The 27,917-nt window shown below is 45.4% G+C and overlaps 1 protein-coding gene across 1 annotated transcript in view; it reads left to right on the top strand.

The window, feature by feature from the left end:
• The window catches only part of MIB1 (mindbomb E3 ubiquitin protein ligase 1), a 273,835-nt gene that overhangs the window by 55,592 nt on the left and 190,326 nt on the right, over positions 1 to 27,917 (top strand). Inside the window, exon 5 of the mRNA XM_033933912.1 lies at positions 21,858 to 21,924. Coding sequence (XP_033789803.1) covers positions 21,858 to 21,924 — 67 coding nt within the window. The remainder of the gene's footprint in view (positions 1 to 21,857; positions 21,925 to 27,917) is intronic.

Below are 27,917 nucleotides of genomic sequence, written 5' to 3'. Positions count from 1 at the left end.
CAGTTGAGGAGGTTCCTCCGGACCAGAGGAATACCGGATTTTATTCCTGATACTTTCTGGTACTCAAGAAGACAGGGGATCTGCGTCCGATCCTGGACCTCCGTGCTCTAAACAAGTTTCTGGTCAGGGAACGGTTCAGAATGCTCACCCTTCCTACCTTGTACCCCTCTCTTGGATGAGGGGAACTGGCTGTGCTCCCTGGACCTCAAGGAGGCATACATGCACATTCCGATACACCAGGCCTCTCGCCGGTATCTGAGATTCCGGGTGGGGGATCTCCATCTCCAATATCGTGTTCTTCCCTTCGGCTTGGCGGCCTCTCTGAGTGTTTTCACAAAGTGTCTCATTGTGGTAGCTATGGCCCTGCGGCCTGCAGGTGTTTCCCTACCTCGACGACTGGTTGATCAAAGCGTCCTCGCACCACGAAGTTCTGCGAGCGACGAATCAGACCATCATGCTCCTTCAGAGTCTCGGCTTCGAGGTGAACTTCCCCAAGTCCCACCTCTGTCCGTCCCAGTCTCTGGAATTCATCAGAGTGGTCCTGGACACGGTTCGTCTCCGCTCCTTCTTGCCTCTGCCTCGTCAAGAGGCCCTTGTTCGTTTATGCCAGAGGGTGGGTCATCTGTCCTCGGCCCCGGCTCAGCTCCTGATGGTCCTCCTGGGTCACATAGCCTCTACGGTTCACGTGACTCCTTTTGCCAGACTTCACCTCCATATTCCTCAATGGACTCTTATGTCCCAATGGAACCAGGATCGGGATCCTGTCTCTCGATTCATTGTCGTGACTCCTTTGTTGACGAAATCTCTCTGTTCGTGGATGCTCTCTTCCAATCTTTCCAGAGGTTTTCTGTTTCATGCCCCCCCTCCACAGAAGGTCCTCACGACGGACTCGTCGACCTATGCTTGGGGGGGCTCATCTGGATGGTCTCCGCACTCAGGGTCTTTGGTCCAGTGCCGACCGCCTTTGTCACATCAATCTGCTTGACCTTTCGGCGATTTTCCTTGCCCTGAAGGCTTTTTGTCACCTGCTTCATGACCAAGTGGTGCTGATCCGCATGGACAACCAGGTCGCCATGTATTATATCAACAAACAAGGGGGCACGGGGTCCCTGTCCCTGTGCCAAGAGGCGATGCGGCTCTGGGATTGGGTTTTCCGCCGTAACATATTCCTTCGAGCGGTCTACATTCAGGGCCAGCACAATTGTCTGACGGACAGGTTGAGTCGTCTTCTGCAGCCTCATGAGTGGTCCATCCATTCCTTGACCCTGCATCAAGTGTTTGCTCGTTGGGGGACTCCGGATGTCGATCTGTTCGTGTCCCTCCCCCACCTTAATCGCAAGTTACCCCGCTTCTGCTCCAGGGTTTACACCCCTCTCAGACTCGAGGCGGATGCTTTTCTGCTGGACTGTACGAACCTGTTTCTGTATGCGTTCCCTCCATTCCCTTTGATTCTGAAGACCCTCGTCAGGCTCAAGTCCACGAGTGCCACCATGATTCTGATAGCTCCTTGGTGGCCCCGACAACCGTGGTTCTCCCTTCTGTTGCAACTCAGTTCCAGGGAGCCTCTTCTTCTGCCTGTTTTTTCTTCTCTGCTTACGCAGAGTCGAGGTTCTCTGCTTCATCCCACCCTTCAGTCTGCTTGGTTCCTTGAGACTTAATGCCCTCATTCCAATTCTCTCAGCCTGTGCTGGACGTCCTGGAGGCATCTTGGAAGGAGTCCATTCGCCAATGTTACCATCAGAAGTGGACCCGCTTTTCTTCCTGGTGTGCTACTCGACAGCAGGAGCCGCTGTCTGCCTCCTTATCTGATGTCCTGGATTATCTGTTACACTTGTCTGGTGCCTGGCTCAAGTCCTCTTCGGTTTGAGTCCACCTTAGTGCCATTGCTGCTTTTCATCAGCCAATTGACGGGAAGCCTATCTCTGTTCATCCTGTGGTTTCCCGCTTCATGAAAGGCCTTTTCCACGTCCATCCGCCCCTTAAACCTCCTCTGGTGGTTTGGGATCTTAACGTGGTCCTTGCTCGCTTGATGAAACCTCCATTCGAGCCGCTAGTGCGGGCTCACTTGAAGTTTCTTACTTGGAAGGTTGTGCTTCTTATTGCTCTCACTTCTGCCCGTCGGGTCAGTGAGCTTCAAGCCTTGGTTGCGGACCCACCTTTCACGGTTTTCCATTATGATAAGGTGATTCTCCGTACCCATCCTAAGTTCTTGCCTAAGGTTGTTTCTGAGTTTCACATCAACCAATCCATTGTTCTTCCAGTGTTTTTTCCGAAGCCCCATTCTCACCCTGGAGAGGTGGCTCTGCATTCTCTTAATTGTAAGCATGCGCTGTCCTTCTACTTGAAGCGCACCGCTCCTCATTGTTCTGCTCCCCAGCTGTTCCTCTCTTTCGATCCTAATTGCTTGGGTCGTTCTGTTTCTAAGCGGACCATTTCTAACTGGTTGGCCGCTTGTATCTCTTTCTGTTACGTTCAGGTTGGTCTCTTCCTGCTGGGTTGAGTCACAGGCCACAAGGTCAGAGCGATGGTGGTGTCTGTTGATTTTCTCCGCTCCACTCCGCTTGAGGAAATCTGTAAAGCTGCCACTTGGTCCTCGGTTCATACGTTTACCTCACACTACTCTCTGGATACTTTCTCCTGGCGTGATGGCCATTTTGGCCAGTCCGTTTTGCAAAATCTGTTCTCCTAAATTGCCAACTCTCCCTCCATTCCATTCTGGTTAGCTTGGAGGTCTCCCACACTTGAGAATATGCTGCCTGCTTGTCCTGGGATAAAGCACAGTTACTTACTGTAACAGGTGTTATCCAGGGACAGCAGGCAGATATTCTCACAACCCACCCACCTCCTTCTTTGCTAGCTATCTGAACTGAAGCCACACTGAGGAGAAGCATGCCCTAGGTCGGGCGGGAGGGGCTCGCAAGTCTGCTTGCGAAAACGTCCGCTAGGGGGCTCCGTCGGTGACGTCGCCCACATGTTAAGAATATCTGCCTGCTGTCCCTGGATAACACCTATTATGGTAAGTAACTGCACTTTCTAGCACCCATTAATGTAATGGGCTTAAAGACTGATATAATATTTATATAATGTCTCGGCGTTCTGCTGTTCCTGATAGGTAAGAGGCCAGACCCAGATCTGTGTTATGGAGTCATGCCAGGCCTAATTTGCTCTCTGATATTGTAATTTGTTTTATCCTAGGATAAACAGGCAGCATGTTCTCACATGCAGGTTACCCCATCCATGGAGCCTGGTATGGCTAGTGCAAAAGTGTACTGTCACTTTTTAGACTGAAAAGACTTGAGACTGCTAGTACTCCGCATACACTGGTGCCTTCCTGCCTGACATTGGCTTACGGGACCATCAGTTCTCAGTTTCCGTGGAGCTGCGAAGCTGTGTTTTTCAGTGCCTTTCCATCTGTTTTTTCATTTATTTTCTTCATTGTTTTTTTTTTTTTTATATCGTGTTTATTGAGACAAAGGACAACTGGACAGCAAGAGCCCAGGACATGGCATTAATATAAACATGATGGCAAACAAACATGAGCAGAATGGTACAAGTAAGAAGAATGAACTCGCAAAGCTCTCAAAAGATAACATAGAACCACAACATGGGCAATTGAAAAAGGCTTGCAAGGCTCGCAGACCAGCGCCCTCCGTCCATTTTGAATATAGAGAACAAACAACCCAAATCCCCAAACGATTCAGGACAAGCATACCACAGCCAGACGCATCACACCCAGCCAAACATAAACTCAGCCATACTCCACAGGCGCACCCAGCCACTCACACACTCACAACCACAAACCCCCTAGCACACTCTCTCTGCCGGCAACGGTATATTGTAAACAGAAGTGGAAAAATGATCCAGCAATCCACACAATCTGACCCAAAAGAACAGTCTATAGCAATGAGGCATCCATATCCAAAAACTGCTGCCAGAGGGAGCAGTAAGACTTCCAGTGGTCCTGTGTTCGGGACTCATAAGTGTCCAACTCAAAGCGGGCTTGCTGTTGCATCATGGTCACCCACAGGGTATAGGACGGAGCCTCCTCAGAAGTCCAATATTTCAAAAGAAGTTTTTTCCCCACAAGAATTGCATGTAAAACAAATTTCTGGGAAGGGAAATCCAAACCATGGTGTTGGAGGTCACAGACATCCCCCAACAGCAGAGCAGGTGCATTCCAAGGTAACGTGCACTGCAGTAGAACAGCCAAACACCGCCTAACTGAGGTCCAGAAAGCCAGTTTTGAACAAACAAAGAAGGAGTGAAGGAAATTACCCCTATGAGTTTTACATTTAAGACACTTATCATCAGGCCATAACCCCATGACATATCCCCGGGCTCAGGTAAGGTAAAAACGATGCAAAAGTTTATACTGTGTCTCTTGCAAGTTCGCCGCTTTCACATGGAGGTATAACGTTTGGAAAAAGAGTCGGATGTCATGGAGGGATACCTCCATCTCAAGTTCGGCAGCTCATTCTCTCACCAAAGTGTGAAGACAACTCTTCCCAATTGTATCCCTCCCCTCGCCATACCAATTGGATATTTTATTGGTTTCTGTGGGGGTGGAGAGGAAAATCGTGTCCAAAGTGCCATGTTATTTTCTTCATTGTTTTATCTTTTTTTGTGGTTAAAACTTTTTGATTTTGACCAATTTTTTATTTTGAGCCTTTGGGCTCATTCAAGCTCATTGCTGATCTGCTGTTATCTATAACCTGTCACTAAAATCATCTGTTAGTGCCTGAAAACTGGAGGGTGGCCAATGTTACACCGATTTTTTAAAAAGGGCTCCAGGGGAGATCCAGGAAATTACAGACCGATAAGCCTCACTTCAGTGCCGGGCAAAGTGGTAGAAACGATTATAAAAAATAAAATTGTGGAACATGTAGACCAATATGATTTAATGAGACGAAGTCAGCATGAGTTCAGCTGAGGGAGATCTTGCCTCACAAATTTGCTTGACTTCTTTGAAGGTGCAAATAAACATATGGATAAAGGTGAGCCGGTTGATATAGTGTATCTAGATTTTCAGAAAGCTTTTGATAAAGTTCCTCACAAGAGGCTCCTGAGAAAATTAAAGTATCATGGGATAGGTGGCAAAGTTCAGTTGTGGATAAGGAATTGGTTATCGGATAGAAAACAGAGGGTAGGGTTAAATGGTCATTTTTCTCAATGGAGGAGAGTAAACAGTGGAGTGCCTCAGGGGTCTGTACTGGGACTGGTGCTATTTAACTTATTTATAAATTATTTGGAAATTGGAACGACGAGTGAGGTGCTTAAATTTGCAGATGACACTAAACTGTTCAAAGTTGTTAAAATGCATGCGGATTATGAAAAATTGCAGGCGGACTGTAGGAAATTGGAAGACTGGGCATGCAAATGGCAGATGAAATTTAATGTGGACAAATGTAAAGTGATGCACATTGGGAAGAATAACTTGAATCACAGTTACCGGATGCTAGGGTCCACCTTGGGGGTTAGCACCCAAGAAAAGTATCTGGGTATCATCGTAGAAATACGAAGAAACCTTCCACCCAATATGCAGTGGTGGCCAAAAAGCAAACAGGATGCTAGGAATGATTAAAAAAGGGATGTTTAAACAAGACCAAGAATGTTATAATACCCATTTATGGCTCCATAGTGCGACTTCATCTGGAGTATTGCGTTCAATTCTGGTCTCCTTATCTCAAGAAAGATATGGTGGCTCTAGAAAAGGTTCAAAGAAGAGCGACCAAGATGATAAAGGGGATGGAACTCCTCTTGTATGAGGAAAGACTAAAACGGTTAGGGCTCTTCAGCTTGGAAAAGAGACAGCTGAGCGGAGATATGATTGAAGTCTACAAAATCCTGAGTGGAGTAGAATGTGTAGAAGTGGATCGATTTTTTCACTCCATCAAAAATTACAAAGACTAGGGCACATTCGATGAAGTTACAGGGAAATACTTTTAAAACCAATAGAAGGAAATTTTTTTCACTCAGAGAATATCTAGGCTCAGAGGTTGTGGTAAGAACAGATAGCATAGCTGGTTTTAAGAAAGGTTTGGACGAGTTCCTGGAGGAAAAGTCCATAGTCTGTTATTGAGAAAGACATGGGGGAAGCCAATGCTTGCCCTGGATCGGTAGCATGGAATATTGCTATTCCTTGAGTTTTGGCCAGGTACTAGTGACCTCGATTGACCACCATGAGAACGGGCTACTGTGCTTGATGGACATTGTTCTGACCCAGTAAGGCTATTCTTATGTTCAGGTTGGGTGCATTGAGTTTTTGTTTGGCTCACAATCTGCTCAACCACCCCAGACCATCGAGTCCTTTGACTTTGCGTTGGCCGTGTTCCCCTTGATGTCCAAGGCTCCAAGCAGTTTCAGTCAGTGCACCCAGTCTAACCAGATCATTTCAGCTACTGACACACATAACTGATGTGTCCAGTGCCTCATGGTGTCGATGCCTCAGTCCCGAAAACTACCCTAACTTTTACCTGCGCTGTTCTAAACTACAGATGAGGTCGCTCAAGGCCAGAGAGTTACAGTTTGAAAAACCTTTTGGATCATTGGGAGTATTCAAGATATCTGCAGACTCTGATGCCGATGTCCAGAGATCATTTTCAACATCGGTTCCAGTACAGATGACATCGACACCACGCTCATCCTCGTTATCATTAGCGCTGCCTCCATCTGGTGATTCATGTAAAAAGGCTAAGAAGCACAAACAATCTTTCCCCTCCAGGCATGCATCAACATTTGTCCCCGTATCATTCTCTACTATAGATGCCATGTGACCTGCAGTCCATTTTCCAGGCATATCAAAGAAAAGACAATTTAATTTAATCATGAATTTTTGATGGGTATGACTGGTGAGCAGATTGGATGGTCCATTCAGGTCTTTTATCTGCTGTCATTTACTATGGATGTTACCTAGAAAAACTAATCATTTGACTTGCAATGATGGTTTGAAGAGAGATCTTCTGGCAGATATGAATTAGAGTGTTGGGCCTCTGTTGTCCAGAACATGCCAAAGAACTCCAGAATTTGAGTGATTTGTAAATGGGATTTCTGGTAGATGACTTTTAATCCCAGGAGTTCTAATAGATGAACCGTTGCATTCATGGCTTGATGAGCTTGTTGAGATGTTGATGCTTTGACAAACCAGTCGTCTAGATACAAGAACAAATGAAAGTTGCATAAGAACAATAAGAATAGCCTTTCTGAGTCAGATAAATGGTTCATCTAGTCCAGTATCCCATCTTCACGGAAGTCAATCCAAGTCACAAGTACCTGACAAAAAACTAAACAATAGCAGCATTCCATGCCACCGATCCAGGGCAAGCAGTGGTTTCTCAACTTCTTCAAACAAAGTACCCCTAAGTAACAAATATCAACCGAGTATCCCGCCCAAGTTTTACCCATGGTCTGGCCTCTATCTCTTCTTCCCTCCCTGTTTCCATGATCTGCCATCTCTCTCCTTCCCTGTCTTCTCCCATTGGTCCAACATCTCCCTCCTTCCTTTCCCCTCTTCCCTCAGACTTCGGCATATCTCTCCTCTCCTTCCTGCAGTCTGGTATCTCTCTCTACCCCTCTTTCCATGGTGTGTCATTTCTCTCTCCTTTCCTCCCCCTGGTCTGGTATCTTTCTCTTCTTTCCTTCCCCCTTCCACTAGTCTGGCATCTCTCTCTCCTTTCCTCCCCCTGGTCTGGTATCTTTCTCTTCTTTCCTTCCCCAACCACTAGTCTGGCATCTCTCTCTCCTTTCCTCCCCCTGGTCTGGTATCTTTCTCTTCTTTCCTTCCCCAACCACTAGTCTGGCATCTCTCTCTCCTTTCCTTCCCCAACCACTAGTCTGGCATCTCTCTCTCCTTTCCTCCCCCTTCCACTGGTCTGGCATCTCTCTCCCCTCCAATCCCTCGCAGGTTTCTGCACATCTTATCCTTCCCTCCCTCCAATTCATAGCCAAGGCTCTCTCCCCTCTCCAGGCCCTGACCCTTTAATCTCCCAACCCCAAGATTCCCTACCCTGGTCCTACCGAGGTACCTGATGGTCCAGTGGGAGTCTTTGTGGCACGAACGCAGTCCTCTCACTCCTGCCTCCTCGCGGTTGCCTTCTAAAATGGTTGCCGTGAGTTCTTGCAGCAGCTTGCGGTATTACAGAAAATGCCACAAGCAACTGCAAGAGGTCACAGCAGTTGTTTTTTTAGAAGGCAGCCGTGAGAAGGCAGGAGCAAGAGTGCCGCACTCCTGCCACAAAGATCCCTGCTGGATCATCAGGTATTTCAATAGGCCCGGGGGTGGGGTAGGGGTTGTGGGGTGGGGAGAGGAGGGAGATTAAAGGTTTGGGGCCTGGAGAGCAATTCCATCAAACAACCTCGGGGCCTTTGCTAGGCCGGCCATCTGCCTGATGGAATTGCTAAAGTAACGCTAGTGGCAGCTGTGTGTGGAAATTAAAAGCTGCTACTGCTAGTCCATGAGGGCTGCTACTGCTAGTCCATGAGGGCTGAGGATAGAAAATAATGGTGGCAAAAGGAAGACAAGCGATGGCAGGAGGGTGGGAAACCTACAGCGCTGTGTACCCCATGATAATGGTGCACATACCCCCTGGGGTACACATACTGTGTGTTGAGAACCTCCTTTTTAAAGTGACAGTACATTTTTGCACTGTCCGTACCCGGCTCCGTGGATGATATCATTCGCATGTGAGAATATCTGCCTGCTGTCCTTGGATAACACCTGTTACAGGTAAGTAACTATGCTTTACACTTCCCCCTCCCCATTCGCGGTTTCCGCACTCGCAATTTCACATAATCGCAATTTTTTTTGGGGGGAGGGGGAAAAACCCCCACCCATATTTTGCCTTCCCCCCGGCATCCCGCTCTTACCTGGTGGTCTAGCAGGGTTTCGGAGCAGGAGCGATATTCCTACGCTCCTGCCCCGTGTAGATCGCCAATAGGAAATGGCTGGCGTGAGCTCCCGCCGTAGTCTTAAGAGACTACGGGAACTCATGGCAGTCATTTCCTATTGGCAATCTGCACGGGGCAGGAACGTAGGAAGATCACTTCTGCCCCGAAAGCCCGCTAGACCACCAGGTAAGGCCAGGGGAAGGCGGGAGGGAGACGGGGGTGGGTCAGAGCCGGATATTCGCGGTATTTCCCTATTCGCGGTCCGGCTCTGCCCCTATCCCCTGCGAATGACGAGGGAGATGTGTACTTTGTGTTTTAAGGCTGAAACCACATCGGTGACTTTTGCTATAAACAGTGTTGCACCATGGGTCTTTAGTACCTGGGAGCCAATGTTTTACATTTGTGCCCCACCCCTATACTACCATGCACACCACCTCAAAAGGCACCATGTTTTTGTAGAGGTTTTGACCTTCAAGCTTCTCTGGTGTCTAGGGACAGGGCCACCCCCTACTCACCCCACACATATCTGTACATCACTGGCTATAAGGAATTATCAGCTGCAGCTTCTTTGTGTTCAATGTACTGTACTTAGGATTTATAAATTATAAATTTTGTTCTAGCTAATTAAGTGATGGTAGAGGGTACTAAAATCTTTTCATCAGTATTTTTGCTTTATAGGTATTATTGCTGTGTTTCTTTTCCAGTGGAACTGTGTCATTTAGGAGTTGGTGCTGAAAAGGCAGAAAACATGAGTAGAGGATACAAGATGAGCTATGGGAGGACTGAGAGAATACTAGGAGAATTGGTGTTTTTCCAGTGTTTATCCAGTACACTCCTACTTCAATATTTTTTTAATTGGGGGTGCTTTATTGGTATTTATTGGCTAAAATCCCAAATCAGAAGTCCTAGATAATATTTTTTTCTCCTTGATCCTCTAGCCTCTGTTAAGCCATAGCTATGTTCTTGTCTTTCTCTCCTTGAAATCTATTAAAAGACACAACTTCCTGTTACTGACTATGCTCTGCAATCCCTATGCAACTTTTTCATACTATTCAACTTGACTACCAGGAAGCATGCAACACAACAGATTATCAGCTTTATTTGTAAGGGACTGTGCCACTATCTTAGATGTTAAAGCTTCTGCTGTAAGATTGGTCTCAGTGTGCAGGAAATGTATACTATGATGTCACCTTTTCTACTGACTAGGGCAGGGAGTGAAGATAGTCAGCTTTTGTAGTGCTGCTCAGACTTATAGTTTATAGTTTATTTATATTCTGCCTTTAAACAAGGTGGAGTACAACCATGCATACATAATTAAAATAATGACAAGACAAAGCAGACATATCAAAAAACATCAAAATGAATAAATTCATATAAAACATCAATCTTGATACCTCATTTTACAAAACAGATGACACTTTAACAATTGTGTGAACTTAAGATCTTTTTGTTGTCTAATGGAAGCCTATTCCACTCTGTAGACTTCATGGATTAGCTAGATTTGTGGCACTACGATGTCCCCACTGGAGGAGGCATTCTGCAAGTACATAATTGCACAGTGAGTTGAGCTGCCTGATCCTGCCATGCTCATGACTTTCACACCTTATACTAAATTCATTGTGAATGACATGGTACTCTATATCTATTGAAAGTTCTGGTTAAGTTGGTGTTTGATTTTCACTGTAATTATTCCATCATTTCTTGCAATACTTGTATTGTTGCCTGAGCATGCATGGAAGAGGGAGGTGAATGCAAGACAGCTAAGAACATAAGAATTGCCATACTGGAACAGATTGAAGGTCTTTTAAGCCCAGTATCCTGTTTCCAACAGTGGCCAACCCAGGTCCCAAGTACCTACCAAGTTTCCAAGTAGTAAAATAGATTTTACAATGCTTACCCTAGGAATAAGCAGTGCATTTCGCCAAACCATTTCAATAATGGCCTATGGACTTCTCATTTAGGAAATTACCTAAACCTTTTTCAATCCCTGCTAAGCTAACTGCTTTCAACACATTCTCCAGCAACAAATTCCAGAGTTTAATTACACGTTTGTGTGAAGAAATATTTTCTCCAGTTTGTTTTAAATCTACTAATTAGTAGCTTCATCGTATGCCCCCTAGTCCTAGTGTTTTTGGAAAGCAATTCACATTTCTGTTGTGGATACCCAAACTGTTGATTCCCATTTCCCTTGAACTGCAAAAGGATATCAAAGAACTTGAGAACGCCTCCCCTTCTGCATTAGAGCAAAGCACCCTCCTTGGTTATTCCTTAGCAAATTCAGAATGTGTGCTTTGCTCTGCCCAGTTTCTTTATTTTTTTTTCAGATTTTTTTTTTCCACTGGATTTTTGAAGTTCTTTGTGGCTTTGGTGCTCAGAGGTCCTCTGCTCAGCATACTCTGCTAGTGAAAGTACAAAGTCCCACGTGGGTGGATTGCTGCTCCAGGACAATCTTTGAGTTCCTGTGGAGCCAGCCTGCAGTGGGTGCCTTCAGAAGCTTGGGGGGGCTGTTCCCCTGGGAATGGCTTGCTTTCTGATTCGATCAGAATCTTGATTGCAGGCTGTATGGTGTCTGTGTAAGAACCCTAAGGGTATTATGGATCCAGCTGCGTAATTTCTCTCACCTTCGCTGTATGAGGAGTCCTGGGGGTGGGAGTCGTTGACAGTGGTCATTCGGCTGGCAGCCAGAAGATTTCCTTTGATGTTTGAGAATCTGATCAATTCTGAGGCAGAAATCCATTCCCTGTAGCTAGGCTTATTCAGACAAATAGGCACCTGAAGTCAGAAAATACTCCCATTATTCTCTAAGGGGAACATCGGGGGTGAGGGGAAAAGGAGTCTGAAAATTGAAGTTTTAGTTGTTTCTGCGGTTAGTACTTGGGTCCTCCTCCCCTGAAACCTTAAACTCATTATTTTTTTAATTTTTACATGTAGCTCCAATGACCCATTTTTGGCACGATTTTTTTGACAGCGTCCATCTTGGATTTTTAGCATTCTGATTTTAAACTTTTCTTTCTGCTTCAAAACTTCTTGTTTTGACAAGTGACTGCCTCTGATGAATGCCCCAGGCCTTTCTAGCCTGGATCTTGCATCAGTTGTGCAAAGTTGCTGGTTGAAGAGCAACCATTTTCCATGTACCATGGTATGCAGGAGCTTTGGGCTCGGCCCCCAATCTGTCTTGGAACTCTCAAATTCCCAGGAGAACCAGTTGAAAGGGAAGAGATCCTGCTCAGATGAACTGAGCAGCAATGGGGTGAAACGCAAGCGCATGATGGCAGATCTTCTCCAGTTTGGAGTTACGCAAGAAGCCTCAGGTCCCCTGATAGCAAAGCTTCTCTGATTTTGTCAGCTTATTTAATGGGACTGGGAAGCACTGGGCTGCCTTCAGGCATGCCTACTCCGCCTAACAGAGATCATTTCTCCAAATGAGCATCCCTGCCTCATACAACACCAGTTCCCAGTGTCAGCAACCCTTCAGAGCAGAATTGGAAGTCCCTTTCCATACCCTTATTTTTGCTGGATTCTGCGATGGTGGATGATGTGGGATCCCTTTTGGGGTCCAGTATCTATGGAGCTGGTACGACGGTATGTCACGGTGATGATCCCTCCATGTGTCGCCTTTTCAGTTCATCTTCAGTCGCCCATGTAATTTCTGGCACCCTGTATATGCTGTAACTTGATGCTCAGCAGCCTTCTACCTTGCAGCTCTGTCATATGTGACACTACTGCACAGATGAGCTTTTTTCCAGCTCACCTGGATCTTACCTCTTTGGTCACTGACCAGTGTGAGAATCCTGAATGCTTACTTAAGGTAGCCAAAACTATATCTCAGCTCTGTCCTATGACTCCGGACTTCCAACAATTGTTTGTCCAACTGAAGGTGGATTCCGCAGTGGCACAAGTGACCAAGTACACCTCCCTTCCTAGTGAGGGTGGAGTGATGCGGAAAGACGTACAGGACTGTAGTTTGGATGCAGTCCTGAAGAGACAGTTTGGGTATCAGAGCTGCTGAAACAGCTCCCTCCTTTGTGGCACGTGCCTGGCATACCAGACTGCAGACAAGTCCCTCAGAGCTTGGGGATGCCTGTCCACTAATGTTTAAGGAGGGTGTGGATTATGTGGCCAATACTCTTTATGACAGAGTCCTGGGCAGCAGCTTATTCCATCTCAACCTGAATGAGAGAGTTGTGCGGGGACAGAAATCCTACCCATCCCCACCAGAATTCCGCCCATCCCCATCCGTCCCTGCCCGAATTCCACCCGTCCCTGCCCGTTTCCACCAGAATCTCAATCCCCACAAGGAATCCCCTCTGTCCCCCTCTAAAAATTACCGGTCCCTATAAAAAGCAGCAATTACTTTTGACAGTTTTGATTTTAGTTTTAATTGAATTTTACAGAAAATTCAAAACAAAGTCAGATATCTGCCAGAACAAGCATAAAACCAATATCCCTTCTCCCTCCCTCTCCCCAGTCAGGTGGGGTTGGCATTTCAACAACATGCTATCCCAAAGAAGTAGATTTAAGGCAGAATTTGATAAACAGGAAGAAGATGCCCAGTGCAGCAATTCTCTCCCCTGCCACTCTTTTTTTTTTTTTTTTTAAAGTTACATATTTAATGTTGGTACCTGCTGGGCTGAAGCAGTTTAATGCTGGGTAGTCTGACTCCTGAGCTGCACAGTTATGCTGCACAGTCTCTCCAGCACTTCTCTACATAGCCGCAGTGAGTGGTGGCAGGCTTGAGCCAATGAGATTCTTGAGGGGAGGTCTCACGCCAAGGCTCATGCAGGGAGAGCTCTGCACATCCACCAATATGGGAGAAAGAGCTGGAGCTTGATGGCCAATCAGGAGCACTTCTACAAGGAAGTGCTCATGATTGACCATCAAATGCCAGCTCTGTCACCCTAATTGGTGGATGTACAGAGCTCTCCCATGTGAGTGGCAGTTAGCAACTGGTTTGCTGAGGGATTGAAGAAGTTTAGAGGGAACATTGGAACAAAGATAGGCTAGCATTTCTGTGGGAACCCCGGAGAACCAGCATCCATCCCTGTGGGAGTCCCATGGACCTTTGGGGAGGGGTTGAGGGGGGGGGTTGGGGAGATCCCCGTAATCCCCATTTCCTTTGTAGACCTCTACACTGGATCAGTGAGCGGTTGACTCAGTCTCCAAGGCCACTTTCAGAAGATTACCCTTCAAGGAGCAGATGCTGTTTAGAGAAGGACTGGCTAGGCGACCTCATGGCCAGTGTGTCAGATAGCTGCCCAAATCCCTCCTGGATAGTAGAAAATGTCGACCTGCCGGAGGCAATAGATGGAATTTTCATACCTCCAGGAGAGCTTGCAAATTTTCCTCTGGCTACTCCTCTTAAAGGCCCTTTCAGGGTTCCAGAAAGAGATTTGGTGGCTTTCGGCGCCAGCAATCCGCTGGTACCTGCAGTGGCTCAGCCTCAAAGAAGCAGTAATGACTCTAGGAGGATGGCTGATCTTCTTCATATTGGAGGGCAGCTGTCAGCATTCAGGGACAAATGGGAACAGATTTCATCCGACTGTTAGGAGCTGGGCATTATCAGATTTGTTCCTCGACTCCCCAGCCAGACAACTGGAGAAGCAGGTCAGAGTCAGAGCGACAGTGCAATGACTCTTAGACATTTGTGCCATAGAACCAGTTCCCGAAGAAAGATCAGTCAGATATTTTTTGTACTTCATAATGTCCAAGAAAGGACAAAGGCCCATTCTGAATTTAAAATCTGTAAGCAAGACCCTGAAAGTACCCCACTTTTGCATGGAAACGGTCTACTCCATCATAGTGGCGGTGGCTTCTGGAGAATTCCTTGCTTTGCTAGATTTAACGGAGACATATCTTCACATCTCTCTCTTTCTGGCTCACAGGAGATATCTGAGATTTCATGTGCTTCAGTGCCACTTTATTTGTGGCGCTCCCCTTTAGTTTGGCCATGACCCTCTGCACCTTTACCAAGGTGATGGTGGTTGTAGCGGCCTTCCTTCGCTGGATGGGGGTCTAGGTGCATCCTTACCTGGATGATTGGCTAATCAGAGTCCCCTCGCTGGCAGACTGTGAGTGAACTGTCCAGCATGTATTGAGCCTCTTATAGGACTTGGGCTGGGTAGACAACTTTCGGAAGAGTCATTTTCAACAGACTCAGTGTCTAGAGTATCTGGGAGTCCTCTTTGACATGGCAAAGGGCCCTGTTTTTCTTCCCAAGCCACACAAACAGAAACTCAGAACGCAGATCCTCACAATCTTAGTCCTCCCAAGCCCCTTGGCCTGGCAGTATCTGCAGGTACTGGGATTGATCGCGACCTCCTTAGAAGTGATTCCAATGGTGAGAGCTTATATGCACCCTCTCCAGTACTCCCTTTTGTCCAGATAGTCCCAGCAACATCACTCCCTGCAGATGCGGCTCTCCTGGATGGTGGAGGCGAAGTGCAGCCTGCGTTGTTGGCTCCAAGGGGAGAACTTGGCAAGGGGCATGCCTCTCTGAATTGAGGCATGGGTGACCCTCACAACTGACACCAGCCTTAGTGGCTGGGGGGGCCTGTACTGCGATTGCTCCCTCCAGGGCAAGTGAGTAAGTAGTCCATCAATCATCTGGATCCGAGAGGCATTCAGTTGTTATTGACTCATTTACAGTCTTTCCTGACAGTGAAAGCAGTCCAGGTGAAAGCAGTCTGTCTTACATAAACAGGCAGGGGGGCACCAGAAGCACGGCCTCTGCTTGGAAGCTTGAATGTTCTAGTGGGTGGAACTTCACTTGCAGGCCCTCTCAGCGGCCCATGTGACAGGAGTAGAGAACGTCCAAACCTACTTTCTCAGCTGGCAGACCTGGATCCTGGTCTCTGTTTCAAAAGATTCTAAATTATCAACTGCATCTTCCAGTGTTACAGAGATTTGTTTGAGTTTCTTTGGTTCATCAGAATTGAATACCATTTCTGGCACTGGTAACTCCCCACATCTTCCTTTGTGATGACTGAAGCAAAGAATTCATTTAATCTCTCTGCTATGGTCTTGTCTTCCCTGAGGAGCCCCTTTTACCCCTTAGTCATTTAGCAGTCCAACTGATTCTCTTCCTGGCTTCTTGCTTTTAATATACCTAAAAATGTTTTTACTGTGTGTTTTTGCTTCCGGTGCAATCTTCTTTTCAAGGACTCTACCTTCTTTATTAGTGCCTTGCATTTGACTTTCCATTCCTTGTGCTGTTTACAATTATTTTCAGTCGGATCCTTTCACTTTCTGGAGGAATTTATTTTCGCTCTAATAGCTTCCTTCACCTCATCATGCCAGCTGTCTCTCATTTGGAGCAAACTAAAGCTATATAAAAGTAGTCATGGTTTTGTTTATATTTTTGTTTTTGTTTGTTAATCTAAATGGGCAGCACTGACCCAAAAATACAATTTCTGGTTAGATAACACACTGAATCTTTTTAAAAAAAATTATTTATTTATTCAACTTTTCAATTTTCAAACAAACAAATCAAATCCTTGTTTACAGATTTGTAATAATACAAAGAAAATGTAAACCTAGCATCACTTAAACCAGTGATACAGGAAGGAAAATAATTATTCCTTATTTAGTCCACAATAATAGAGATCCAAGTAATAGAATTATCATATCCAGAAATACATAACAATCTTAAGGGCAGCATTGGGAGACTTAGGGCTCTTTTTACGAAGGTGCATTAGGGCCTTAACGCACGGAATAGCGCGCGCTAGCCGCTACCGCCTTCTCTTGTGCAGGTGGTAGTTTTTCAGCTAGCGCGTGCTAATCCAGTTCCTGCGCTAAAAATGCTAGCGCACCTTCGTAAAAGGAGCCCTAAGATCTAAAAACCCCCCAACAGCCGGTTTAAACTGCAGGAAGAGCTATCCGGCCAATCGTCACATTCCCACCTTCTTTGGCCAGAATAAATTCTAACAGTTGTTTTGGTTCGAAAAATAAGAAATTTTTTCCCTGTAACAAAATGCAACAATTTGCGAAAATTTCAAAATAAAAGATGCACCCAGAGCTAAAACCTTGGATTTATAAAGCAAAACGTCTTTTATCCGTTTCTGTGTTACTTCAGCAATGTCAGGAATAATACAAATAGCTGAACCAAAGAACTTTTCATTCATGTTTCTAAAATAAAGTCTGAAAATTAAATCTCTATTATGCTCTAGAGCAAATGTCACCAAGAGGGGTAGTTCTTTCCATAACCACTTCTAGGGAGTTCTCCAAGAAATTTAAGTTCATTCCTCCCTCTTTCAATGCTGGCATTTCAGTAGGAGTTGAACTATTCTGTTTCTTTCCCAGAAATATATATTGGACAGTATTAATAGGTGGTATATTTTCTTGTGGAATCATTAAAACTTCCTTCATATATTTATTTCCGAACCATTTCAAGTGGAGATATTATTGGAGATTTTGGAAAATTTAACAGTCTTAAGTTATTTCTTCTCTGTTTATTTTCCATATATTCCAGTTCTTTTTAATAAAAGATCTTTCTTTAATAATCTCCATATCTACATTTCTCATTTGAGTTATCTGGTCTTCATGCCTCTTAATAGCATCTCCCTGGTCTTTTAACATTTTCTCATGGGTCACTACCTGAGAGCTGATAGAAGCATATTCCGCTCGAACCACAGTCATTACCTTCTGAAGGTTGGAGTCCGTGACTACTATAGCCCTCCATTGTTCCTCTAAATTTATTACTGCGGGCTTAACTGTCCAAATTGGATGTTACTTATAGGAGTTGGGCTTTCACTAGCCACTGATTTGATTACCGATGTTTGGGCTCCAGTGGGGGATCCTTTCTGTACCACTACTCCTCCCTCTGCTCCTCTGGGGCTCAGCAGTGAGACACTTTCTTGGGCTGACTGATTTGCCACGATCGATTCAGGTCTTCCACTTCCAGGTTGAACAGGAGTTTGCCCCTGATTTGGGCTTAGGGAAACCTGATTATCATTGAGGTTCGCTGCCATGCTCGGCGTTCCTCCCAAAGTCGGGAGTGTGTCTCCCATCTGGCAGGTAATTCCTTGATCCAGCGTCGTCTGAATAAGGTTCTTGGAGGTCCCAGTCGCTGAAGGAGTCAGCTGGGCTGCTCTCTTCCTCTTCCCCATGTTAATTGGGTTGTGTTCTTGCGCTTGGTCCAACAGCACTAAACGTGCCCAAGAAAAAAGCCAAATATGCTGAAGCACAAGCCGGCTTCCAGCGATATGAGGAACTGCAAATTTACCGCGATTGCGGCTCAGGTAAAGGGGAAGAGGGTCAGTTAAATGGCGCTGGTAAGGAACTCCTCACTCAGTCTTTCCCGAACGCCATCCACACACTGAATCTTTAAAGTTTGTATCCTGGCAAGTTTAATGTTTGATGGACTAGTTACCATTCTTATGTCTCTTTCACTGGAAGAAATTGACAAGTCTGCAGTATACAGGACCCCTAGCATTTTTCAAAATAACCCAAAAATGTGCTACTGCAGGAGAAACTTCTGCCTGAAATTTGAGACATTTGAGTACTTTATTTTTCAACAGGATGGAGCTCCAGCACCTTGCGTTTGTAAAACGGTTGCACTCTTAATGAAATTTCAGAATTCATTGAGCCAACAGCTCAGTGGTGTTGAAGACTTTGTGAATGTGTCAAGGTTGGAGGAGGACACTGCATACAAATTATAAATTAACTAAAGGAAAAACCCATTATACCAATATATTTTCAAAGGTCATACTAAATGTTCTCTTAGGCTTCTGCACCTGGAGTCATGATTGTTGCAGATGTCTGGGACTCACCACATCTGGGTAGGTAGAACAGACGTTTTAGCCAGCATGCTGTGACTTTTTTTCAGGGTATGCTGTGAAGTCTGCGGTTTGTCTTCATATATAGTCCTCAAAGCTGATTGACTAGGGTTGAGTTGATCGAGGCAGGAAAGTGCATTGGTCACAAATTTGAATTTTAAAGATGTTCTCTTAAGCTTTCACAGCTGGCATCATGATTGTTGCCGTTTGAGTCTTGCTGCATCTGGGTAGGTAGAATTGATGTTTCAGCCATCATGCTGTAGCTTTCTTCTGCCAAAATCCAGATTCGTGACCAACGGACTTCCTCAAGCCCCTGACAATCAGGTTTGAGGATCCACTATGTATCGAGAACTTAACATAAGAATTGTCATACTGGGACAGACCAAAGGTCCAACAAGCCCAGTATCCTGTTTCCAACAGTGGCCAATACAGGTCCCAAGAACCTAGCGAGATCCCAAGTAGTAAAGACAAACTGCAGAACTCCAAGTACACCCTAAAGAAAGCCTTAGCATGATGGTTGAAACATCTGTTCTACCTACCAGATATCGTGAGAACTGGATAACTGCAACAGTCATGATATCAGCTGCAAAAGCCTAAAAGAACATACAACCCAGCTTTTACAGGGAGAACAGCTTTAAAATTCAAATTTGTGACCAATGGACGTTTCCAACAAAATTCAAATGTGTGATAAATGGACTTTCCTGCCTCATTCGCCTCAAGCCCCAAGCAATCAGGTTTGAGGATCCACTATGTATAAAGACAAACTGTTGAGTCCTGGCATACCCTGAAGAAAAGTCACAGCATGGTGACTGAAACATCTTTTCTGCTTAGCCAGATATGGTGAGACCCGGACAGCCGAAAAAATCTTCTTACTAAATGTTTAAATAATTGCAAAATAGTTTCAAAATATTTGTGTTTTCAGCTTTGGATTGTCAATCTTACGAGCTCAGCTTGCAGTAAAGAAGCTAACTTCTTAACTGTTCATTTTCCATTTCTGTCAATTTTTTTCATGTCTGTATCTTCCATGGGCTAGGGTTAAAAAAACAGTGATATGAAACAAATCATGTTCCAGTGCAATAGATATGTCATTCTGGATAATCCTCCAGGCCATGAGTCTCTGAAGAAGGAATCCACTCTGGATTTTTTTCTCTAACCCTTCTACTTCACAGAGAGCTCTACTGCCACCCACAGTTTTTCCCTTCTGCACACGAGCTGGAAGGAGTGTTTCTATTCTGGTCTGCTAGATTCTTTGAGTTATATTTGGTTTCTTGTGCTTGGAGCTACCCTATTTGTGGGTCCAGCCCTACCTGCATGGAGAATAAGCAGACAGTGGTCCACAGCTGACAGGCCAATCCCTTGTGGTACCTTTTAGCCAGCCTGCAGAAGCATTTTTGGAGCTTGGGACCATCCCTGGTTAGCGTGGCTCACCTACTGTTTAGCACAGGTTTGAGCGCAGTATGTTGGGCTTCTGTAGGAGGTTCAGCGGTGTCTGCTTTTGTATGTCCTGCTTGTCTAGAATGACAAACCTATTGTGCTGGAAAAAGAGATTAGGTTCTTACCTTGCTAATATATTTTCCAGTAGGTAGGTGTGTCATTCTGGACTCCTGCCCTGTCATTCCTGTGCCTGCCTACTGTCTCTTTCAGTTTGTTATTCTCCAAATCTGTAGCTTGGATGTCAGTCAGCCCTTTGGGCCATTAAGAATATTGTATTTCTAGCGTCTGTAGCCCTCACTTGGAGTGCTGCGTCCAGCACTGGTCACCGTACATGAAGAAGGACATAGTACTTCTCGAAAGGATCCAGAGAAGAGCGACTAAAATGGTTAAAGGGCTGGAGGAGTTGCCGTACAGTGAGAGATTGGAGAAACTGGGTTTCTTCTCCCTTGAAGAGAGGGGACATGATCGACACATTCAAGATACTGAAGGGAATTGACTTAGTAGATAAAGACGGATTGTTCACCCTCTCCAAGGTAGGGAGAACAAGAGGGCATTCCCTAAAGCTGAAAGGGGATAGATTCCGTACAAACGTAAGGAAGTTCTTCTTCACCCAGAGAGTGGTAGACAACTGGAAAGCTCTTCTGGAGTCTGTTACAGGGGAAAACACCCTCCAGGGATTTAAGACAAAATTGGACAAGTTCCTGATAAACTAGAACGTACGCAGGTGAGGCTCGACTCATTTAGAGCACTGGTCTTTGACCTAAGGGCCGCCGTGTGAGCGGACTGCTGGGCAAGATGGACCACTGGTCTGACCTAGCAGTGGCAATTCTTATGTTCTTATGTTCTGTTGGCATTTTATTGATGTTTGATTGTTCTCAGTTCATATGTTAAGTTGTTGGAGCAGAAAAGATCTGTTGTTGGGGATGGTTTCCCTTTTCCCTATTTTCACCAAATTTTGGATGAGCTCATGCTTGCATGGAGACTAACTGTAGATGGCAGTAGAACTCTCTGTGAGTAGGAGCCCTCTTTGAAGTAGGAGGGTTAGAGAAAAAATCCGGAGTGGATTTCTTCTGTAGAGGCTCGTGGCCTGGGGGAGATAACCCACTTGTCCAGAATGTCACACCTATTTACCTAATCTCTTTTTTTATATTATTTTTTCTTTTCATTGGTAGTCAGGTCTAATTGTCCCTTGTTTATCTGACAATATCTGCAAGGTATTGGTCCATCAGCATGGCATACTGCAGTTGTTTTTGGTTTTTTTCAGAAAACGTAATTTCTGATCTATTGTTGCTGCTCCCTGATGTCCAGGTAACAAAATGAACTAAGCTATAATGACAAAACACAACAAACAGATCAACAAAGTCTGCAGTACAGTAGGCAAAAGCAAAAAACAAGGAAAAAACTGCAGATCAAAATGTACAAGACGCAGTCTGTTTATTTGTACCAAATATTAATGCAGTTACTGATATCACCTTACTACAAACCACCTACCTAGGAGGGTTTAAAAAAAAACCCTTTTCAATTGTACAAGCAGAAAAAATGCAGAAAGCTTCTATGAATGTATGAAAGCTTTCAGAAAAAAAATAGTTGATCACAAAATAGTTTGGCTCCAAAGGATCATAGATACGAGCTCATTAGTTATGGCTACAAGCTTTGAAATTCTGAGCTGATCATCTGGCAGGTCAACTTTTCTGTAACCTAGCTGACCATTCAGCAGGATCAACTTTTCTATAACCTATTAAAGCCTTACAAATACTTTTTTTTCAGTCTGATTTGAAATGTGTCCAAGATGCCAAAGGAGGTTCTTTCTACAGAGACCACTGTCCAGTCCTAGGTAAGTTATGAAGGGTGAATTTTGCTTATGGTAATAGTGAACCTATCCCTTTAGTGATTGGTGAAACATACATCTCGGTAGTTCTTAGGTTTAGCAGTGTTCATCAGAACTCTGTTCAGGCATTCTAAATGATGAGTTGAGCAAAATTATATTTGGTTTGTGATTGAAGTTCTCCAAGGATAAGCAAGCATATTCTCACATCTGGGTGATGTCATCCTCAGAACCCAGTACAGACAGTCAAAAAGTGTACTGTCACCTTAAAACTTTTAAGACCGCCTGTACCACTTGAGTGCTGATGCCTTCTCACACGATGTTAGCTCATGGCACCTGCAGTTCTTAGTTTTCTGAGGAGCTGAGAAGCTGTGTTTTAGAGTCTTAATTGCACCAAACTTTTCTAATTTTTTTGTGCCTTACTGGTTTTTTTCCTTCAGTTTTTGTTTTCTATTATTTCTTCCCTTTTATCAAAAATTCTCATTTTTTTTTTTTTTTTCAAACTGGGTTTTTTTTGGGGGGGGGGGATTTTGGGCTCTTTTCACCCCTTTTAGAGAATGACACGGTGGCGGGTTACCCGCGGTTAGCCGCGGGTAGCCCGCCGAAACGGGGAAGAAAAAATAGTGGCCTCTGCGGGACGGGGACAAGGCCATTCACCGCCCCGTGGAGCGGTGAATGGACTTGTCCCCGCAGTGAGGCAATCAAGGATCGCGCGGTCCCCGCCATCTCCCTCCCTGAAAAAAAAAAAAAAGCCTCATTCCTTTTCCCCTGCTCTTACCGCCATGCTCATGTTGCAGCTACTAAAGCCGACAGGAAGTCTTTCCAACGTCAATTCTGACGTCGGAGAGGACATTCTGGGCCAGCCATTCGCTTCCTGGCTGGCCCAGAACGTCCTCTCCGACTTCAGAATTGAGTCGGAAAGACTTCCTGTCAGCTTTAGTAGCTGCAGCATGAACATGGTGGTAAGAGCAGGGGAAAAGGAAGGAGGTTTTTTTTTTTTGAGCAGCAGGGAGGCAGCAGGCTGGCTTTGGTTAGGGAGGGAGAAAGGTAGGCAGGCAGGATTCGGGGGTGGGGGTGGGACAAAGTGTAGAAGGCAGTGAGAGGGACATAGGAAGGAGGCACTGGGGGCACTAAAGGCAGGAAGGGGCACTAAGGACATGGGAAGGAGGCATTGGGGGCACTAAGGACATGGAAAGGAGGCACTGGGGCACTAAAGACATGGGGAAGAGGCACTGGGGGCACTAAAGACATGGGAAGGAGGCACCGGGAGCACTAAGGACATAGGAAGGAAAGAGGGAGGGAATAGAAAGGGACAATTCTTGGGCCTGAGTGCAGAAAGAAAGAAATGAAAGAAAGGATACACAGACAGAAGGAAATGCAACCAGAGACTCATGAAATCAATCACCAGAAAGCAAAGGTAGGAAAAATGATTTTATTTTCAATTTAGTGATCAAAATGTGTCAGTTTTGAGAAGTTATATCTGCTGTCTATATTTTGCACTATTTTTGTCTATTTTTCTATAGTTACTGAGGTGACTGAGCTTGCGGAGATGGGGCGGAAACAGGGTTTTAAAATTTTAGTCCTAGTAGTTTGCCGGTCCACAAAATAATTCTTTTATTTCTGCCGGTTCACGGGTGTAAAAAGGTTGAAAAACACTGATGTAGAGTATGCCGGCTTTCTTTTTTGCCCAGCCGCATGCGTTCAAAAAGCCGCGCTTGTGCGGCTGCTCGAGTTGATCAATCTTCTCCTCTCTTACAACTTCCTGTTTCCGGTTGCATCAGAGGAGAATATTGAACAAATGAGCACCCGCACGTGTAGCTGGGCGAAAAAGAAAGCCGGCATACTCTACATCTAAGGTGAGATGGAGGGAGGGAGATGCCGGAACACTGCAATCGGTCAGGTGTCTGCTGTTTTTGTATCATTGCCTGCCTGCGCTCACGTTCCAGATCCACCTGCATTTTAGTGTGCACAATTGACCTGATTTGACAGTGCAGTAGTAGTAGTAGTGGTGGCAGGATTCTCTTCTGTCTTCATGGTGTTTCGCAGTACTGAGGCTTATATGGATGCTGCGGGGACGGTGACATAAGAACATAAGAACTGCCATCTCCGGATCAGACCCATGGTCCATCGAGTCCGGCGATCCGCACACGCGGAGGCCCAGTCAGGTATACACCTGATGTAGTTTTAGTCACCCATATCCCTCTATGCCTCTCATAAGGAGATGTGTATCTAATTTGCCTTTGAATCCCAGCACAGTGGATTCCTTAATAACCTCCTTTGGGAGAGCATTCCAGGCGTCTACCACTCGCTGCGTAAAACAGTACTTCCTGACATTTGTCCTGGACTTGTCCCCCCTTAGCTTCAAACCATGTCCTCTTGTCCGTGTCGCGTTGGACAATGTAAATAATTTATTTTCCTGCTCTATTTTATCGATGCCTTTCAGCATTTTGAACGTCTCGATCATGTCCCCTCGCAGCCTCCTCTTCTCAAGGGAGAACAGTCCCAGTTTCTTGAGTCGTTCCTCATATTCCAAGTTCTCCATACCTCTTATTAACTTCGTTGCTCGTCTCTGCACCCTCTCCAACAGTTTTATATCCTTCTTTAGGTTGGGAGACCAATGTTGGACACAGTATTCCAAGTGTGGTCTGACCATTGCTCTATAAAGCGGCATTATGACTTTCTCCGATCTACTCGTGATTCCTTTCTTTATCATGCCTAACATTCTGTTTGCTTTCTTTGCCGCTGCCGCGCATTGTGCCGATGGCTTCAGGGTCCTATCTATCAGTACACCCAGGTCCTTTTCTTGTTCGCTCTTACCCAGAGTTGCGCCTGACATTCTATACTCGTATTCCTTATTCTTACTACCTAAATGCATTACTTTGCATTTCTCCACGTTGAACTTCATCTGCCATTGCTCTGCCCATTTCTCTAACTGATACAAGTCGCTTTGGAGTTCCTCGCTATCCTCCTGCGATCTGATTGCCCGGCATAGCTTTGTGTCGTCTGCAAACTTAATGATCTCACTGGATATTCCGTCTTCCAGGTCATTGATATAAATATTAAATAGGATTGGCCCAAGCACTGAGCCCTGGGGCACACCACTAGTCACTTTCTCCCAGTCTGAGAACTTCCCATTTATGCCCACTCTCTGCTTTCTGTTTTCCAACCATTTGCCTATCCACCTTTGTATATCTCCCTCTATTCCATGGCTTTGTAGTTTCCTGAGAAGCCTTTCATGTGGAACTTTGTCGAATGCTTTCTGGAAGTCCAAATATATTATGTCCACCGGCATTCCACTATCAATATGCTTGTTCACGGTCTCGAAAAATTGAAGTAAATTCGTTAAACATGATTTCCCTTTCCTGAACCCATGTTGACTGGGTTTCATCAAGTCGTGTGTATCTAGGTGCCGGACTATGCTATCCTTGATCAGTGCTTCAATCATCTTTCCAGGGACAGACGTAAGACTCACAGGTCTGTAGTTGCCCGGTTCCCCTCTCGATCCTTTTTTGAAAATTGGCGTGACATTCGCTATCTTCCAGTCCTCTGGTATCTGTCCAGTTCTGATTGTCAGATTGGCAAGTTTTTGCAATAGCTCTCCGATTTCAACCTTCAATTCCTTTAAAACTCTCGGGTGAATTCCATCCGGTCCAGGGGATTTGTCACTTTTAAGTTTGTCGATCTGGTAGTATATCTGGTCCAACTCCACTTCAACTGTGGTGAGGCTGTCTTCTATTACTCCACTAAACACTTTCACTGCTTCTGGTATTTTAGCGGTATCCTCCTCCGTAAAGACGGACGCAAAGAAGGAATTTAGTTTGTCAGCAATTTGTTTATCTTCCTTGATGTACCCTTTTCTTCCCTGGTCGTCCAGGGGTCCCACCGCCTCTTTTGCGGGTTTTTTCCCTTTCACATATCTAAAGAAGGGTTTGAAGTTTTTGGCTTCTTGCGCTATTTTTTCCTCATAGTCCTTTTTGGCATCCCTCACCGCCTTGTGACATTTCTTTTGATCATCTTTATGTATTTTCCATGCTTCGATTGTTTTCATGTGTTTCCATTTTTTGAAAGAGTCCTTCTTTTCTTTTATGGCTACCCTCACCTGTCTGGTAAGCCATGCCGGTTCTCCCTTACCTTTTGTTCTCCCCTCTTTGGAGATCCTTGGAATGTGGAGATTTTGTGCTTCTGTGATAGTATTTTTCAGTAGGGACCATGCCTGGTCTACCGTTTCAAGTTTGTCCACCTTTTTCTTGAGTCGTTGTTTCACCATGGCTCTCATGCGATCGTATTTGCCCTTTTTAAAGTTAAAGGTTTTGGTTAAGGTTTTGGCACGTTTTCTATTCCCGATGTCAAGCTTAAAGTTGATCACATTGTGATCGCTCGTCCCCAGCGGTACCGTAACTTCTACTTCTTTTGTCGGTCCCGTGAGGCCATTTAGTACCAAGTCCAGGGTGGCGTTGCCTCTTGTCGGCTCTTTTACCATTTGTTCCAGGAAGCAATCCCCTAGCACCTCCAGGAACTTGGCCTCCTTGCCGCAGTTGGAGGTTCCTAGTTTCCAGTCTATCCTCGGAAAATTGAAGTCTCCCAATATTATTACATTGCCCGTCTTGCATTCTTGTTTGATTTCCTCTATCATTTCTGAGTCAGTTTCCTCCGCCTGTCCTGGGGGACGATAGTAAAGGCCAATTTTCGTGTCTGCGCTGTTTTGGCCAGGAATCTTGACCCAGAGGGACTCTAGCTTCTCTTTCGTTTCCGTCGTAGCCACTTCAACAGATTCTATTCCTTCCTGAACATATAGGGCAATACCTCCACCTTTCTGCCCTACTCGATCTCTTCTATATAGTTTGTATCCCTGTAGTACGGTGTCCCATTTGTTTTCTTCATTCCACCATGTTTCTGTTATGGCAATGATTTCCAACTTATCATGTCTTGCTATTGTCTCTAGTTCCCCCATTTTGTTTCCTAGACTTCTAGCATTCGTATACATACATTTGAGTTCTCTTCGTGTTACCTTTTTGGACTTTCTACTCTTTGCTGTCCCTACTGTTTCTTTCACGTTATCCTTAACTGCTCCAATGTTGTCTCCCTTGTTTGCTGTGCGGTCATCCCCTCCTGTGTCTGAGTTGTCCCTTCCTGCCTTGTCTTCCTTATTTGCTGTCAGGTCGTCCCCTCCTGTGTATGAGTAGTTGCCCATGGCTCCTTCATCGGGGCATCCTGTCGTCCGTGCCATCAACTGGTGGTCGACTGTCGGCTTTCCCCTATTTGTTAGTTTAAAGCCTTCTCGATGGCCTTCTTCATGTTGCCTGCCAAAACTCTTGCTCCTTCCTTGTTGAGGTGTAGTCCATCATTTCTGTAGTACTTGCTTTTTCCCCAGAACGCCGTCCAGTTGCGCACAAAGTCAAAGCCTTCTTCTTCGCACCATCGTCTCATCCAGGCGTTAATAGCTTGCAATTCCCCTTGTCTCTTTCCATCCGCTCTTGGTACTGGGAGGATCTCGGAGAAGGCCACCTTCACCTCCCTGATCTTCAGCTGTCTTCCAAGTGAGCGGAGCTGGCCCTTCATCTTTTCCCTGTCATACTTCCGTCCGCTCACATCATTTGTTCCCACGTGGATGAGCACAGCAGTATCCTCTCCCCTTGTGCTGTCTATGATCCTGGAGATCCTGTTGGCCACGTCCTTCACTCTTGCTCCAGGCAGACAGGTGACGACTCTGTCCTCTCTTCCTCCTGCAGTGTGGCTGTCCACGTGACGTATAATGGAGTCCCCTACGATGATCCCCATCTTCTTTATTCGGGGGTTTCTTGGGGGTCGTAAGTCCACGTCTATGGTATAGGGCCAGTCCTCTTCCTCCAGTGCTACTCTTGAAATTGTTTTCGGCTCTTCAAATGGGGGGACGTCATTCTGCGTTCTCTCTCTTCCTCCTGGTGTGCGGATGTCTCCTACCTCATCTTCGGTTTTTTCTGTGTTTGCATGGGTGTCGTCTCTCCTCTCTTCCAGGCCTTCTT

This window comes from Geotrypetes seraphini, chromosome 2 (genome assembly GCF_902459505.1).
Source record: "Geotrypetes seraphini chromosome 2, aGeoSer1.1, whole genome shotgun sequence".
In the NCBI taxonomy this organism is placed as follows: Eukaryota; Metazoa; Chordata; class Amphibia; order Gymnophiona; family Dermophiidae; genus Geotrypetes; species Geotrypetes seraphini.
The sequence above is the reverse complement of the archived record's forward strand: the minus strand, read 5'-3'. Positions and strand labels throughout refer to the sequence as shown.